The sequence below is a fragment of the Camellia sinensis genome, chromosome 4 (genome assembly GCF_055761805.1).
Source record: "Camellia sinensis isolate YWXY chromosome 4, ASM5576180v1, whole genome shotgun sequence".
NCBI lineage: Eukaryota > Viridiplantae > Streptophyta > Magnoliopsida > Ericales > Theaceae > Camellia > Camellia sinensis.
Genome location: NC_138964.1, coordinates 97,358,267 through 97,376,851, shown reverse-complemented (window position 1 = coordinate 97,376,851; position 18,585 = coordinate 97,358,267). Strand labels below are relative to the sequence as shown.

The 18,585-nt window shown below is 35.0% G+C and overlaps 1 protein-coding gene across 1 annotated transcript; it reads left to right on the top strand.

The window, feature by feature from the left end:
• The first annotated feature begins 1,843 nt into the window (after positions 1-1,843).
• On the top strand, positions 1,844-17,850 carry LOC114318895 (putative phospholipid-transporting ATPase 4). The gene is made up of 11 exons (XM_028265870.2): positions 1,844-2,279; positions 2,877-4,870; positions 4,974-5,084; positions 8,507-8,783; positions 8,871-8,959; positions 9,114-9,201; positions 9,286-9,495; positions 9,618-9,743; positions 15,945-16,043; positions 16,197-16,388; positions 16,932-17,850. Exons 2-11 carry the CDS (start codon positions 3,081-3,083, stop codon positions 17,601-17,603), a joined length of 3,654 nt encoding a protein of 1,217 aa, XP_028121671.2. The 5' UTR covers positions 1,844-2,279; positions 2,877-3,080; the 3' UTR covers positions 17,604-17,850.
• Positions 17,851-18,585: the final 735 nt, after the last annotated feature.

Here is an 18,585-nt window from a genome sequence, read left to right as displayed (position 1 = left end):
TATTTTTTGATTTTCTACCAAAAAAAAATAAAAATAAGGCTCTATTTGGTAGAACTCTCTAAACTTAATTCTACAATTATATTTGAGCGTGGTGTTTATTTACAATTTTCAAAAATTAATTCAACACTCACTTTTGAAAACTTACTCCAAGGTGAGAAAATTTAAGCTAACCGGTCATCCTCCCGGACATCCGGCCGGTTGACCGGAACAGTGCATTTTTTTTTTTTACAAATGCCATATATTATTTTCTATATTTTAAATAAAAAAAATTTCGAAAATTTTTAAATTTTTTTGTGAGCTTTAAATAGAATTTTGAATTGTGTTTTTGGTTATGAATTGTAAGTATCTTGTATTAAATATTATATGTTACATTAAAAATTTCCCACTCAATTCAAAACTCTTTTCAAAACTCATTCACCAAACAAATTTTTCACACTTAAATCATAACTTCAAAACTTACAAACTCAAAATACAACTCTATTCTCCAAATCATATTTAGCGGGTGTTTGGGAAATTGTTATTTTAGTAGACTATTTTAGTCGGTAAAAATTTTTATATTTGGAAAGATAGCTGGATTTTTTTATAGTTGAATGTAATATTTGTGAGAGAAAAAAATGAAATGATTATGTATTTGATGTGATATTTTGTCTTTTTAACTATTTTAACTTATTTTTTCATTTCGTGAATTTTAGTCCAAAAAACTAAAAAAAAAACTTTCCCAAACACCCCTTTAGAAAACTCCATCCAGCGCAACTTAAATCTTTGATTTTTTTTTTATATAAATTATTGTTTTTTTTTTATTTTTTAATAACTTTTTAATTTTTACAATGAAATTAATGTTGCCAACCGAATATATTTGGCAAGAGCTTTTTTGACTATTTTAGTCACAAAAGATAAAATAAATTATTTTAGTCAGAACAAGTAAAACATCACATCAAACCTATAGTCATTACACTCGTTTCTCACAAAAAAAAGTCAAAAAAACTAAAAAGTCATTCCCCAACTAAGCTTTTTAGTCCAGGCTAAAATAGTTAAAAAAGTCAAAAAGCCAACCTACTTCCCAAATGGAGCTTCAAACTATTTAGGCACCGTTTGGGAAGGTGGGTTGGAAGTTTTTTTTGGCTATTTTAGCCACAAAAGATAAAATAGGCTATTTTATTAGTCACAACAAAAAACATTACATCCAACCTATAATCATTGCACTCTTTTCTCACAAAAAAAGTCAAAAAAACCTTCCTAAATCAAACTTTTTAACCCAGACTAAAATGGTTGTTTGGGGTGCCCTAAATAAGTGCACTTTTTGTATTTTTGGACTAAAAAATTGAGGTTGAAAATATGGATGTTTGGGTTAACTTTTTAACTTTTTATGAAAAAATGTATAATAAAAAATTGTAAAAATTGATTTGTAGGGAAAAATTCGAATGGGGAGTTGTGCAGCCGTAATTGTTGACTTTTAGTGAATAGTGTTAACTTTTTAACTTTTTGAGTAATTTTTTGACTTTTTAACTTTTTTACAAGTTCCCAAACTTGACCTAACTAAAAAAATTAAAAAATTAAAAAATCAATCCACTTTCCAAACGTCGCCTTAGGCAACTTGTGAAGGAAAAAAAAAAAACAGTGGCAACTTGTGAAAGGGGAAAAAAAAAACAGTAGAATTAATTATGAGCACCATTTTTCTTTTCCTTTTTAGAAAGCAAAAACATGGTTAGAAGGGGGGTTTGATAAGGAAGGAAGCCGGTCCATCATTGTGAGCAAAAGAAATCATCCTATTGGTTGTACGGCCATGCCACATCAACATAATGGGACCCACTCTTTTTGGAGCACAGCACAACAACTGGAACTAGTTGGTGAAAAAAATACGAGTCTTCTAGTCAAACAAAGACTATTCCTCATCTCTCTATTCCTCTGTAATTTTCTGGTTTTCATCGTTTTCTTTGCGAGAGATAGAGAGAGGTTATTTCTTCACTGGTTTCCTTTTATGATTTTTTTAATAAATAAATTAAAAAAAACAAAAATATATAGAGAACAAGAATTTTGCGACAGCGAAATTTATAAATACAGAGATGTATAGCCTTAAAATCTTGGCATTGATTCTTTCCTAAACCCCTTTCTTTTTCTCTCTAGATTTTCTCTCTCTGTCCAATCTCTCTTCTCATTGCGATCTCTGAAACTTGAAAGCTCTATCTATCGCTTTGATCTCCAAGTTTACTTGACGACTTTGGTCTCATTTGCTCATCCTCAACCTTGGATGATCATCATAATGATGCTTGTCTTTCCAGGTAATCTCTTTCTTTCTCTCCACTCGATGTTTTTTCTTGATTTCTTTTCTTTTCTTTTTTTGCTGATTTTGTTGTTACGACGAATTTACTGCTTTGTAATATGAATTTTAATTTTTTTTTAGAATTTCTTTATCGAGGTTTCAGCTGGGAATGGTTTTATTTTTTAGAAATTTCCTTCTCAACGTGTATTATTATTATTATTAATTTTTATTTTTATTTATTTATTTATTTTTTTATAGCTTGTAAATCTGAATATGATGTCAAGTTATACAATTGGTTTTTTTGTGTTGTCTTGGTTAATCTTGTTTTCTAAAGTAAAGTTGTAGATATTAAAAACCTATAACTGTGGTTAAAATTTCGAATTTCGAATTTGAATTTGGGGTTGGTGATTGTTTGGATTCTTGCAAATTTTATTGCTGTAGTTACGTTTGAATCTTGAAAATCTCATTGTTGGCAATTCGTAAATCCATGAGTTTTCTTGATTTTGAATGCAAATTTGGTTGATTTATTTGCTCAGTCTTAATCACAAATTCTTTTTAGGAGCATGGTGTCATAACATTTTAGAATGTCTAATATAAGGGTTTGATGTACTCTCAGGTTAGGATTTCGTGCAACTTGCGAAACACATTGTTGTGACTTAATTTTTCTCTGGGCCTGTTGAATTCAGTCTTGGAGGAGTATAGGGTGTTCAAAAAACTCCTTCAACTATAGTGATGATAGGGACGATTTGGGGGGGATTTTTTTTCCCCCTAGAGATGTTTATTTGGTAATACAATTATATCAAGTTGAAATCTGCTAAAAATGGCACGGGGCAGCAGGATTAGGGCAAAGTTCAGCCGGAGCAATCTGTACACATTTTCATGCCTCCGGCCATCTGCTGCGGAATCAGAGGAGCCGCATCAATTCACAGGCCCCGGTTTCTCACGAATTGTATACTGCAATGAACCGCATAACCATGAAAAGAAACCCCTTAAATATTGCTCTAATTATACATCAACCACTAGGTACAATATCATCACATTCCTTCCCAAGGCAATCTTTGAGCAATTTCGTCGTGTTGCCAATTTTTATTTCCTCCTGGCTGCAAGTCTGTCCCTCACGGCCGTTTCTCCATTCTCACCCGTGAGTATGATTGCTCCTCTGGCCTTTGTGGTTGGGCTTAGTATGGCAAAGGAAGCGTTGGAAGATTGGCGTAGATTTATTCAGGATATGAAAGTTAATATGCGAAAAGTTAGTGTCCATAAAGGGGATGGTGTATTTGGTCCTAAACCATGGATGAAGCTTCGGGTTGGAGATGTACTAAAAGTGGAAAAGGATCAATTTTTCCCTGCAGATTTACTTCTTTTGTCATCCAGCAATGAGGATGGGATTTGTTATGTGGAGACCATGAACTTAGATGGAGAGACAAACTTGAAAGTAAAGAGAGCTGTGGAGGTAACCTTGCCCTTGGATGATGATGCGAGTTTCAAGGATTTTACGGGAAAGATTAGATGTGAAGACCCCAATCCAAGCCTTTACACTTTTGTGGGTAATCTTGAGTATGATCGTCAACTTTATCCCCTTGACCCTTCTCAGATTCTCCTCAGAGATTCAAAGCTTAGGAATACGGCTTATGTGTATGGAGTGGTGATATTCACTGGTCATGATAGCAAAGTCATGCAAAATGCAACAAAATCACCTTCAAAAAGGAGCAGGATTGAAAAACAAATGGACAAAATCATTTACATTCTTTTCAGCCTCCTTGTGTTGATCTCATTGATCAGCTCAATAGGCTTTGCTGTGAAGACAGGGATCCAAATGCCGGACTGGTGGTATTTGCAACCATATGAAGATTCAAAATTATACGATCCCAATAAACCTGCCTTGTCGGGCATATTTCATTTGGTTACTGCCCTTATCCTCTACGGATATTTGATACCCATCTCACTCTATATTTCAATCGAGGTTGTGAAGGTCCTTCAAGCAATGTTTATTAATCAGGACATCCTTATGTATGATGAAGAGACTGGAACTCCTGCTCAAGCACGGACATCAAATTTAAATGAGGAACTAGGCCAGGTGGATACAATTCTATCTGATAAAACTGGTACTTTAACATGCAATCAGATGGACTTTATCAAGTGTTCCATTGCTGGTATGGCATACGGCATGCGTTCCAGTGAAGTTGAACTTGCCGCTGCAAAGCAGATGGCTATTGATCTCAGTGGGCAGGACTCCAATCCAACCGATAAAAGTGGTGCAGGTGTTTCTGAAATTGAGATGGAGACTGTTGTTACTAGTAAAGGCGAAAAGGATCAGCAATCTACAATAAAGGGGTTTAGCTTTGATGACAGACGTCTCATGAATGGAAATTGGTTGAAAGAGCCTAATGCAAATGTCATTTTGTTATTTTTCCGGATACTTGCTATTTGTCACACTGCAATTCCAGAAGCAAATAAGGAGAATAGTGGTTTTACCTATGAAGCAGAGTCTCCTGATGAAGGAGCTTTTCTAGTTGCGGCTAGAGAATTTGGCTTTGAGTTTTGTAGAAGAACTCAGTCGAGCTTATTTGTTCGTGAAAGACATCCTTCTTCTGAAGTTCCAACTGAAAGGTAAATCATGAATGAATAATTTGCTTTCGTTATTGGAGTTTTGTAAATCAGCCCTAGGCTTTTGGCATTTTAGCATCATATTTATCTTTTGGAAAAATTTCAGGGAGTACAAAATTCTCAATCTGATGGAGTTCACTAGCAAAAGGAAGAGAATGTCTGTTATAGTCCGAGATGAGGATGGCCAGATTTTTCTCTTGTGCAAAGGTGCAGACAGGTTTGGCTCTTGAAATCCTTTCCCTTTTATTATTATTTTTTTCCAGCTGTGAATTGATGTAATTGATCTACGTTTGTGGGATCTTCAGATAAATTCCAATTCAGTATTTGGGAGTGCGTAATCTTTTATCTTGTTAGAATTTACCACTCACCTACCACCTCCACTATCACACACTCCACTACCATCCACCTCCACTATCACACACTCCACTACCATTTTCTCCTCTATATATAGGAATTGTAATATACAGAATATTTACATCAATCTTGTAATACATCAAGCAATAATATACATCAATATATTTTTACATGGTATCAGAGCCAAGTTAAGAAATTAGTGATTCCGCTTCACCGGCGGGCGGCAGCCTCACCTTGGCCGTCCGCCGGACAAACCCAAATTTTTAAATTCTCTCTCTCCTTCCTCCACCCACATACCAGTGCACAAACCTCAACCTCATTACCTGAGATCTCGAAGAAGCAGAAGCCGTACAAACGTAGCGTCATGTATAGTCGTCAGCTCATCTTCATCTTCCTCTTCCTCAGCCACTGCGGCGGCGCAACCCCCGGAGGCCGTAGCCGTCGAGTCGGACTTCGTCGTCATCCTCGCCGCCCTACTCTGCGCCCTAATCTGCGTCGTCGGCTTCATTGCCGTGGCCCGATGCGCATGGCTCCGCCGCAGCACCTCCGACTCCTCCGCCGCCAACTCCAAGCTCGGCGAGTGCCCGATCTGCCTTGCTTCCTCAGTACGGGCACGGATTCCATGTCGCCTGCATCGACACGTGGCTCGGCTCTCACTCCTCATGCCCGTCGTGCTGCCAGATCCTCGCCGTGGCTAGATGCCGGAAGTGCGGTGATTGTCCAGAGGTGGAGGTGACGGCCAGAGAAGACGGCGGTTCTTCGAGCGACTTCTTAGCAGTTCGTGTCTTGCTCGGCTGGACCAGCTACACATCTCTCTCAGATTCTTCTCTCCCTCCGTGGCCCCTCTCACTCCCTCAGTGCTCACCATATTGTTTTTATCATCACTACTCACCCACCAACAACAAATAACATAAATAAATACATCACCACATAAATAAATACATCACCACATGCATTGAAGCTCCTCCTCGGGCCACCCATTCACTATTCTTATTTTAACATATTTTCCATTTTCACATATTTTAATATCTTTTCCACCCAACACCATCATCACATTTTCCACTTTTTTTTAAATATATATATATATATATTTTTTTCTTTTTCTGCTTTCCACGTAAAAAAAAAAAAAAAAAATAAATAAATAAATAAATAAATACATAAATAAATAAATACCATAAAAAAAAAAAAAAAAAAAAAAAACCAAAATATGCTGTCTGTCATCTCCATCATTTGCCTTCATTTATTCCACCCACCAAGCGCCTATGCTTTCCCTATTAATACATTTTTTTATTTTTATTATTCTTATTATTCTTCCAAAAAAAAAAAAAAAAAAAAAAAAAAAAAAAAAAATTACAAATGTGCACACCAACCCATATTTTATTCATCTCCGGGATCACCCCCGATTACAATTTTACACAAAAAAAAAAAAAAAAAAAAAAAAAAAAAAAAAAAAACAAACAAACACAACCAAAAAAAAAAAAACAACGGCTTTGTTTTCTTTTCTGCAGACGGCCACACACCGACATCCCTTCTCTACTCTGCCGCCGGTCTTTTCTTCTTACTTTTATCTTGGGTGTCCCGTGCCAGTCCGGTCTCCGTGTTTCCTTGTCCACTGAGGACGTTCACTCCCCCATACTCCTCCACTGCAGCATATGGAGGACCTCCAAATCGGAACATCACGGTGGCCTTCCGCTTCAGCTCCTTGTTTTCTGCCCTTAGCACGCTTATCTCTGCTCGCGCATCCTTATACATGCGTTGGAGCAGAGCCAGCTGGGAGTTTAAATGCTGCACCTCATTTGTCCTACTCTGCAGCCGGTTCGACAAGTTTGTGACCGCCGTCATGCTTTCCACACATGCCTTCAGAGTATACTGATTGGCCTCCACATCCGACTGCCCTGCCATTCTTTGCTCCACCGACCGCATCGGAAAGTTCAGCGGAGTAAACTCCGGGGCACTCGGTTGAGGTTCCAGTGCCACCGCTCCAGTTCTCTCTCTTGTTGACTCGTTGAGGTCGGGAAAGAGGGTGAGCAGTCCACGGGAAGACGAAGCCATTTTTCTGGGCTACAAAGTGTTCCACAGTTTCTCTCTCCGCAGAGGCAGAGTTTTTTTTTCAGAGAAGGGTTGGTTTCAGAGGTTTCAGAATGGTATGCCTCAGCCTCAGCCTTCGTCTTGGTTAAATAACCAAGGCATCCACGCGTATCATGCGCCGCTCGGCGCTAGACGACAACCTGGGCGCGCAAGCCGAGTCACGCGCCTCGCCATCATGTCCGGTACACCTTTTGATAAAATGGGCACGCCTTTTGATGGCACGCCTTTTGATGAATTGGGCACGCCTTTTGATGGCACGCTTTTTGAAAAAAATTGGGCACACCTTTTGAGGGTGCAACTTGTACAAGGGTCCGACAAGACTCTGTAAACTGTCCCGACCTTGATTCCGGTTAGCTCCTTTATGGGTCCGACAAGACTCTGTAAACTGTCCCGACATAGATTCCGGTTAGTTTCTATAAGGGTCCGACAAGACTCTGTAAACTGTCCCGACATAGATACCGGTTAGTTTCTACAAGGGTCCGACAAGACTCTGTAAACTGTCCCGACATTGATTCCGGTTAGTTTCTACAAGGGTCCAGCAAGACTCCGTAAACTGTCACAACATTGTCTTCTATAACGGTCCGACATGACCCCATAAACTGTCTTCTACAACGGTCCGACATGACCCCATAAACTGTCTTCTACAACGGTCCGACATGACACCACCATACAGTGTCCTCTACACCGTTATGACACCACCATCCAGTGTCCTCTACAACGTTATGGCACGACCATACAGTGTCTCCTATCTTTGTTTTTATTTTATTTTTATTTTTATGTATTTTCTTGTTTTGTTCCTCTCTTCAAACTCAAGTTGGTTAGTTTCTATCCTCCTTGAGTTTGCGGGGGGCTGTTAGAATTTACCACTCACCTACCACCTCCACTATCACACACTCCACTACCATCCACCTCCACTATCACACACTCCACTACCATTTTCTCCTCTATATATAGGAATTGTAATATACAGAATATTTACATCAATCTTGTAATACATCAAGCAATAATATACATCAATATATTTTTACATATCTCTAGTATATTCCTTGAACTTTTATGGTCAGACTAAGAAGCTGATAAATTTTTAAGTTTTGCTTATTTTTGTTGCTCTTCAAGTACACCACTTTCATCTAGGCTGCCTTTAAGCTATGCTGATTTGTTAATGCGATGACTTATTCCTTTGCTTTGATTATGCAGCATCATCTTTGAACGGTTAGCAAAGAATGGAAAAATGTTTGAGGAGGCTACCACAAAGCACCTGAATGAGTATGGGGAAGCTGGGTTGCGTACATTAGCACTTTCTTACAGAAAACTTGGAGAGGATGAGTATTCTGCTTGGAACAATGAGTTTCTTAAAGCAAAGAGTTCCATTGGCGGCGATAGGGAGGCAATGCTTGAAAGATTGTGTGATATGATGGAAAGGGATTTAATCCTTGTTGGTGCAACTGCTGTGGAAGACAAACTGCAGAAAGGGGTACAAGTTTTCATCGCTATAGAACCGTAATTTACATTGCATTCTATTGTTCTTCTCCAATTTTACTATTGCATGTCTTCTCTGTAGGTGCCACAGTGTATAGATAAACTAGCACAAGCTGGTCTCAAGCTCTGGGTTCTGACAGGAGATAAGATGGAAACCGCAATCAACATAGGGTATGTATCCAACCAATCAAAGAGATTAGCAAAAAAATAAGAGAGAGAGAGAGAGAGAGAGAGAGCTCTGATTAATCCCTAGTAAATTTTGACTGGTCTTTTTATTTAAAGATGCTCTGACAACTGAAATGAAACCATTGTTTTTGTGATTCAGATTTGCCTGTAGTCTTCTTCGACAGGGCATGAAGCAGATCTGCATATCAACAATGAACACAGATGCATTAGCACAAGATTCCAAAGAGGTACATGTTTTTAAAAAGCTGTGAATAATTTTCTGGAAATTTGTGCGACTTCATGTTAAATTTGTTACTATTGTTACTCATCAGGCTGTGAAGGAGAACATTTTGATGCAAATCACCAATGCCTCTCAAATGATCAAGCTTGAAAGTGATCCTCATGCTGCATTTGCGTTAATTATTGATGGGAAAACTCTAGATTATGCTTTGAAGGATGATATGAAGCATCAATTCTTGAATTTAGCAGTTGATTGTGCATCCGTCATATGCTGTCGTGTTTCTCCTATGCAGAAAGCCCTAGTACTGTTCTTCTCTCTTATCAACTAATTTATCTGTCTTCTGAACTTCGTCTTTCCTGGTAGGCACTTTTCAGTTATTTATGTGTTTTTGTTTATTTTATTTTAATTTCATTTTGGCACTAGGTAACAAGATTAGTAAAAGAAGGAACTGGAAAAACCACTCTAGCAATTGGTGATGGTGCAAATGACGTGGGAATGATTCAAGAAGCAGATATTGGTGTTGGCATCAGTGGGGTGGAAGGAATGCAGGTGGGTAAACAGGATCTTTTTGCATTATTTATCCATATAACTGTCAAGACAATTCTTTACAATTGTAATGTTATTGGCACTTTTGGAATGCTCTTATTTATTTATTTTTTTATTTATGGCAAAACTAAGAAAGTACATAATAAATTATTGTGGGAAATTACAAAAAAAATAAAATAAATAAATCTTAGGATTTGACCCTTGTAACAAAATAAAGCATGAGTTTTCAATTTTGTCTATTTAAATCCTAATATTTTGATTTGTTTTCAATCTAAATCATCCACCTATTTTCATCAAGTAAAACTGACGGAAAAAAAGAAAAAAATTTAGTCATTAAACTCAATGTAGGTGTACATAAAATGTCGTACTCTTTTCCTATTTTACTTAACGAAAGTTGGCTGATGGTTTGAATTGAAAACAAATAAAAAGATTAAGGTTTAAATTCACAAAATTAAAAATTCAGGATTTATTTTGTTACAGTGCCAAACCCCAAGTTCGTTTGCCTTTTTTGTTGTAATTTCCCCTAAATCTTTTAATCTATATCTGTATCTATATTCTATATATAATATATATATATATATATAGAGAGAGAGAGAGAGAGAGAGAGAGTATTTCAAAGTGACTTTTTAAAATGGGTGTTTTAGGGGCTTCAAAGTCTTAATCTAAATTTCTTAAATATTTTACTCTTTAAATATAAAAAATGTACGTGCTATAAAATTGTAGCTTTTTTGAAAATTTGAAAATCTTTAAATAGAAAATCCAAAATAGGAATTTTATTGATATTGAATTTGAAAACTTAGAAAATAATATATATGAGAAGTCCAATATGTAATTTTTAGCTATGAATCATAATTTAGCAATCGGTTACCAAAAATTAAGGACACTTGTCCAAATCTGATTGGGAAGCGCATTACCAAACTAAACCAAACTTAAATCTTGTTTTCCAATCAGGTGGGTTAGCTACACGAATCTTTTTCACCATTCTGCTTTATCAATGACATGCTCAACTAAATTAAAAAAATTCATATTGTTTTTACTAGCGCTTCTCATGTCAATTTAGCTCTTCCCCTTACCTAACATTTTCATTTATGGCAAGTATATCACTTTGCCTTACTATTATTATGTCTATAGATCTTTGTTGTACATGATCAAACCATCATAGTTTCTTATCTCTCAACTTATTTTCAATTGGGCTACTTTGATCATTTCACGAATATCATTTCTAGTTATGTCTTCTTAATCTGACTACACATCCATCTAAGCATCCTCATTTTAGTTATACATTTTATAAATATGTTTGTTTCTTAGGTGCCAATATTTTTGTCCTATAAAGCATTGTTGGCCTTACAACTATTCTATAATTTTATTTTTCATTTTTTCAATTTTGTTGGTATTCATTAATCACATAATATGCCAAAAGCATTCCTCCATTTGACCCAGCCTATTTTGATTATATAAATCACGTCATCTCTTACTTCTCTGTCCTTATTAGCTAAGAAGCATAGACACGAACACGCGACACGGCATGGATACGCCGACACGCCAATTTTTAAAAGATGCAGTACACGACACGTGACGGACACACATAAAATATGTAATTTTATATATTTATTATATGTTATATATATGAATTTATCATTCAAAGACAATAAAAAATGCAATATGACACTAATTCTTATAAATTTATATGATTTTGTTTTATTATTGTATCTTAAGTTATTTTGTTAAAATTTATAATTAGTTTCACCTATATCTAATTGTTTGTGTGTTTAAGTGATAGACACGTGTGCTCTTCAAGTGTCCAAAGAGTGTCGGTGTCCGACATGGACACGACACGGATACGTTGCCTTCTTAGAAATGTCCACACTTAGCTTATTAGTAACTGAACCTAAGTAATGAAATGTTTACTCTTTGTTATGTCTTGATTTTAAGTCCTCACTTCTTTATTAATTAAATAAATAATAATTTAGCAAAACGTTAGGAAGTGTGACATTGGTTACAAAAAGTGTGCGCGCTGGATTTTTATGTTTTAATCTATCATTTATGAACTATATGGATTAAAATGCTTAATCAAAACGTACATACCTTTTTACTTAGTAGAAAGAATATATAACACAAATAAAGAACACGAAAGATCCCTTTTCTTGGAATCTTGTAAACGAAATTAAAATAATATGACATGTTATTAAATCATTTGATAATTTTTTAGTTTTCAGTCATCTGCAGAATTTCCTAATTAATAATGACAACACATACTATCAATTAAAAAAAAGAAAAAAGAAAAAAGAAAAAAAGTTCCATGATTAATTATTACTTTTCAGGGTCTATAAAAATTTCACTTGAAGTATAATTTATGTCAAATTAATGCATGCCTAAACTTATTTATTGTGGTTAGTCAAATTTCTACTATTATGGTTGTCGCATTGGTATTTACAATGTATTATGTTTACACTGTATTACTATTTTATGGCTAAATAATGAATCAAAGTTTCAACTTTAGTTTATGAATATCTGATTTTGTTTATTAAACAAATTATTTGAAGTGTAAATTGTGTGTAATTTATTTAAAATTTACACTTGAATATAAATTTTTAGGTAAATTAATAAATCATCATTGGGTGAGGTATAGATGCATTCATCCCATGAAATTTAGAAATTACAAAAACATCATTCGGAGTTTGTGGTATACTTATAGTTAATCCTACTCTATTAATTGATTGTTGATTGATCAACTAGATTTTACTGGTGTTCTCAACATTTTTTTTCTTAAAATACATACTTTGCCCATATTATATCTGGAAAATGAACAATTATGATAAACTGAAAAAGAAATTTTATGAAAGCTATAAATATTACAAAAAATTAACCCTTTCCTTCTTTTCACTTGGCCACCTCTTTTGGTCAACCCAAAAAAACCTGAAAGCCCCACCTCCTACTGTTGAAGCAATCCCCTAAAAATACCACACAACTCTCTCTCTCTCTCTCTCATCTTTGTGTTTCCAACCAAATCATTAAAAATAAAAGAAAAAGAGATATGTCCGATAGACAGAGAAACATAGAGGAGAGGGTTCACCAGAAGAAAATTTATTGATTATTTGATTTGGCTTCATTATTTGTTAAAGATTAGTGTCACACTGACTTTGATCGATTTCTATAGTCTATACAAATTTGAATTTGTTCTAAACTTACTTTAAATCTTATCATCATTCCAGATAATTAATTTGAGGGTTTCGCCAATCAATTAACGGGGTTAAATAGAAATCTCAATTCTTTGTGACTTTGTCAGGCTTTGTTAGCTTAGCAGGAAGGTAACCGATCAGAAGAAAGTCTAGAAAAGAGATATTTATTTGCTACATTTTAGCTTTAAAATTTTACCTTGAAGACGTTGATGTGTTCATTGTCCATTGGCCGGGTAAACCTCATTGAATTTAATCTCATATTAGATATATTAGATTAGATTAGGGGTGATTATAGAAATGTGATTGATTAGATTAGGGAGAGGTTTTATGAGTGGTGTGTGCTTACCTTTTCGTGATTTTTATTTTTTTCAAAAAAAGGGAGATTATAGGATTTGAAGAAATTTTAGGAATGAGATAAGAAAGTTTTTAAATAAAAATTCAAAATTTTAACTCTTGTTGCTAAAACTCACATTTGTATAATATATATAGATTACTCATATTTTAAGTATATATATTTATTACTGAATATTTTAAGTTGTTAATTAATATACATTTATATATATAGGCATAATTCTCATTTTTAGTGTAAAAGTATGTATTTAACAATTAAAAAAATTTTAAATGAAAAAATGGATCAAGTGCCTGTGGGTTGGGCATAGATCAATGCAATTCTCCCAGAACTATCTTTGGGACAAGGAATAAAGGCTTATAGGCTATGTTACATGGACTCGGGGTAGGGATATTGGATGCGGGTGTATATCTAAAGGTTGGGCTTATCAAAAATTAAATTTAAGGGTACGTAATTTTTTATAATTTTAATCTATTATATGAGCTAAAATAGTGTTATATATACCATATAATATCAAAAAGGCATTTATAGCAATTATATAACAATATATACATATAATAATAGTGTTAAATATAAATATATAAGAAGTGTCTGATAAAAAGTATCAGACACACATCCTACACAATACAAGTGTCGAGTGTCTAACATAGGTATTTGATTTATTTTGAAGAGTTAATGTAACATAGCTTATAGTAATTTAGTTTGGCTAAACCCGTCTTCTAAACCACTCTTAATGCTTGCCCTTCTTTATCCCCCCTGAAGCCAACATTTGTCTAGACAAACTAAATTTATAAACCTCATGAGACAGTATTATATATGTTTCTATCTTTTGTGTAACTAGCTTAAAACGTTATTGACTTTCGATAATTTGTATAATTAATCCTAATTATTTTGGGCAAATGGAAAGTCAAATGTCAACGAAATAAAGGTAAACCAATTAAATCATTAGCGTTTGTTTTAAAATTTAATTTATTTTTTCCGGGGGTATGTGGACCACCTTTGATGGGACTTAAGGCAAGGCAAGGCAAGGCTTGGTTTGGTTTGGTTTGGTTTGGTTTGTGGACCACTTTTAAAACTCAAGGAGTCAATGTATTTTTTTAATTATAACCTATAAAGCACAGACACTTCTCCGGCGGCAACGTATGGGTATCCGACACGTGTCGAACACGGATACGCGGCGGACATGCGATGGACATGTGTTGGACACTCTTTAACATGTCTAGAATTTTTTTTTTTTTTTTTTTCCAATCGGACACTTTGCGGACACGCTCACAAACACTTGAGGGACATTGCGAGGAGAGAGAGAGAGAAGAAGTCGCTTACCTGTAAACTCTAGGCGAAGCTGTCAAAGCTTTTTAAGGCCTCTATTGAAGCAATTGTAGATTCGCAAGTAGGTCTCTCTCTCTCTCTCTCTCTCATTGTCTTCGTTCTTCTCCTTCTCCGTCTGCTTCATTTTCTTCTTCGTTTCTTTTATTTTTTCCCTTTAGACTCTGTTTTTTCGTCTCTCTCTCCTCTGTTTCTTTCTCTCTTTTTTTTTTCTTCTCTCTTTTCTCTTTAATTATATATTTTCTGAACCCCTTTTATGAGGTCAGCTATTGGATAAGAACAAAAATTTGGTAACCCTTTTATTTTTTAATATTCATCTTTGGCCCTAACATGCGTAGAGCAAATTATTTTTATTCAAAGAAAAATTAAATTTTTTGAAACTGCTCAATTTATTTATTAGGTAAAGTGCTGAAATTGATGAGTAGCTGTATATATATATTTAAATATTTGTTCATGTTATTTTGTATTTTTTTACTACTTCTCAATTTTTTTTAATAAATTTTTTGACATAATAAATAAATAAAATTATATATTTTGAGTGTTTCCTCAGCATGTCGTTCCCCTACTTTTTGAAAATTTGTGTCCGCTTGTCGGTGTCGTGTCATGTGTCCGTGCTTCTTAAATTATAACTTTAGGGTTGCATTATAATTTATCCTAATACTTGATTTTTTTAAGGCAGTGTTAACGTGGGTTTTGTACTAGTAAATGCTACCTAAGACGCATGGAATATCTTACACCAAAGGTGGGTATATCAAGCCTGTTTTCCTGTTTGTAAAATCAGACAGAATGTTGCGTCTGATTCCAGTATAATTTAGAAAATCTGAGAGAAGATAAAGGTTGTCAGTTTACTAGTTATGCAGATTGCTTCACATGTCTAAACTCAACCTGGCATTTTGGTAGAAATTTTTAGTCTAAACCTGTAATATTCACCCATGTGGCAAATAGCCCTGCTCACAAAAGAATACCATCGGAACTGTTCTTGTCGACTCATCTCCACTTTGCATAAAAATTTGTATCAATGGGTAGTATAAGATTTCTGATATATGAATCATAGACATGGTGATGTATAGATGTTGATTGTTACAAGTCTGAATCCATATTTAGAAGTGTTATTATATGCACATTACCACAGTTTAGTCTTTCAATAACTGTCTATTATAGCAAATCTCATTGCTCAAGCACTATGACCAATCAATTGAACCTTTAACAACCTTCAGATTGATTTGGTATGATTAATGTTTACTTTTGTTAAGGCTTGATTACTCCTGTTAAAGTTTATTTTCTCTTTAAGAACATGCTTTGACTTTGAATGTTATGATCAGGCTTATGGAAATTTTAGCAATTTTGCAGGCTGTGATGGCTAGTGACTTCTCTATTGCGCAGTTTCGATTTCTGGAAAGACTTCTGGTTGTCCATGGACACTGGTGCTATAAGAGAATTGCTCAGATGGTAATAATTAAAATAAAAAAAAAAAAAATTTATATTGGCATTGCATGTTAATGATGGTTTTGGCATATTCTCAGTTGTGTAGCATGGTTGTACATATGCCTTCATGCTACTGTTGTTTCGTCTCTAATTCAAACTGCAATTCTTTGTATTCAGATCTGTTATTTCTTCTACAAGAATATAGCTTTTGGTCTCACAATCTTTTACTTCGAGGCATTCACTGGCTTTTCTGGGCAATCGGTTTATGATGATTGGTACATGCTGCTATTCAATGTTATTCTTACCTCACTGCCTGTCATTTCACTTGGAGTATTCGAGCAAGATGTTTCTTCAGAGATCTGCTTACAGGTATGTTTGCCAATAATAATGCACCCTCTCATATAGGCCCATAATAACTCCACACTCTCATCTGAAATTTCATTTTTTGTATTATGCTAAGAAACACCGACACGACGTGACACGGCACTCGTTGGACATTTTCTAAGACCTGTCGCACACACGTACAAACACGTCCTATTATTTTTAAAAAATTCTACTCGGACATACTTCAGACACTTGGGGACATATGTCCATTGCTTTTACAAGAAATAAAAGAAAAAAACAACGTAAAATTTATACAAATTCTCTTTTGTTAGAGTTCTAAAAATAATTAATTATGAATTAAATATTCATATATATTATATATAATAATTGGTTATCCTTATGTAAGACATAATAAATATATAAAATTATATATTTTATGCGGGTTCCTCACATGTTGTGTCTTACTTTTTTTTGAAAATTTATGGGTTGGCAACATGTTCATGTTGTGTTCCGTGTCTAAGCATGTGCTTCCTAGGTATTATACTTTGATGCTTTCACACACTAATACATAGCACATGCATTTTGCAGTTCCCAGCACTTTATCAGCAAGGCCCAAAAAACTTGTTCTTCGACTGGTATAGGATATTTGGGTGGATGGGTAACGGGCTCTACGCTTCAGTCGTCATTTTCTTCCTTAACATTATCATCTTCTACGACCAAGCTTTCCGTGCCGGAGGCCAAACTGCCGACATGTCAACTGTGGGTACAACCATGTTTACTTCCATAATCTGGGCTGTCAATTGCCAGATTGCACTAACTATGAGTCACTTCACGTGGATACAACACCTATTTGTCTCTGGCAGTGTTGCCACATGGTACCTTTTTCTTTTACTCTATGGCATGCTGTCCCCAATTTATTCTGGGAATGCCTTCCAACTACTTGTAGAAGCCCTCGCTCCTGCCCCGATTTACTGGTCTACCACACTTCTAGTAGCCATCGTTTGCAATCTTCCTTATCTAGCTCATATATCTTTTCAACGGTGTTTCCATCCAATGGATCATCACATCATCCAAGAAATCAAGTACTACAAGAAAGATGTTGAGGATCAACATATGTGGACTAGAGAGCGGTCTAGAGCAAGACAGGAGACCAAGATTGGGTTCACAGCAAGAGTAGATGCGAAGATCAGGCAATTGAGAGGGAAATTGACAAAGAAGCATTCGGCACCAGTTTCACAAGCTGTAATGTCCTCATTGTAACATTCACCGTGATTTTGTTATTATTTTTAGTCTATTTCTCGCTATTCTTTTGTATAATATTTAGGATTTGGCCGGTTGCGATTTTGTTTTTTTGTTTTTGTGGCCTTTTTTTGATTCATTTCATGGTTATGTTGTTATTTAATGTAGTGGGATATCTTGAAGTCCCAATTCATTATACAAGAGCTTTGAAGCAGTTGTACGCACAATATTTATAAGATCTCATTACAGCTTGTGAAAATTGTTCAAATCAACCTTCATTTTTTTTTTTCCTTTTCCTGTTACCATGTTGTAAATTGATACATACCTTCTGTGCCCATAAAGTTGGGAGGAGCTCTGCACAGCTTTAAGTTTTTTTTTTTTTTTTTTTTTTTTTGGGGTGAATAAGTCATAAAGCTTTAAGTTCATATACAAAACACAAAAATTAGGAAACATGAAAACTTGTCAAGAATTTTACCTCAAAAAGTGATGTGTGGTCTAGATTTAATTATTGTGTGGTGGGATCATACTAGAAACAAATTGCAATCAGACATTGTCTTTTTGAGTGTTTTTCTAAGTAAATTTTCAGAGTTTATAGCATTGTTGATATTATTAAAAAGGGCATGGACTTCAAGGGCAAATTAATACGGCTGTGATAGAGAATACTAGGTGTAGAGTTCTAGATTGAGCTCTACATAATTGGCAAGGGCAAACATAAAAAAATAAAGAAAGAAAGAAAAAAAAAAAAAGAGAAAAAGGCAAATCATCACGATGAAGAAGACAAATTAGAGCTCCTCTAGATTTCCTAATTTAGAGCTCTTAAGTATTTTTGGTAGAAGAAAAGTGAAGTAGGTAGTGGTTAAGTGGAGGAGGTGATTTGTTGATGACAGTTACTGAGAGATGGCAGTTGTGTTGGTTTTGCTTCTGATGGTGATGGCAGTCACTGCTAATTGCAGCACAAGAAAAGGTTAATTTCAGTTTTATCTCATAAATTATTATTATTTTA

Excerpts from the sequence above, each read along its gene's own strand:
- LOC114318895 (XM_028265870.2), top strand. The coding sequence starts at position 3,081 with ATGGCACGGGGCAGCAGGATTAGGGCAAAGTTCAGCCGGAGCAATCTG. Across the intron at positions 8,960-9,113 it reads GAAACCGCAATCAACATAGG|ATTTGCCTGTAGTCTTCTTC; the intron begins GTATGTATCCAA and ends TTTGTGATTCAG. Across the intron at positions 16,044-16,196 it reads ATAAGAGAATTGCTCAGATG|ATCTGTTATTTCTTCTACAA; the intron begins GTAATAATTAAA and ends CTTTGTATTCAG.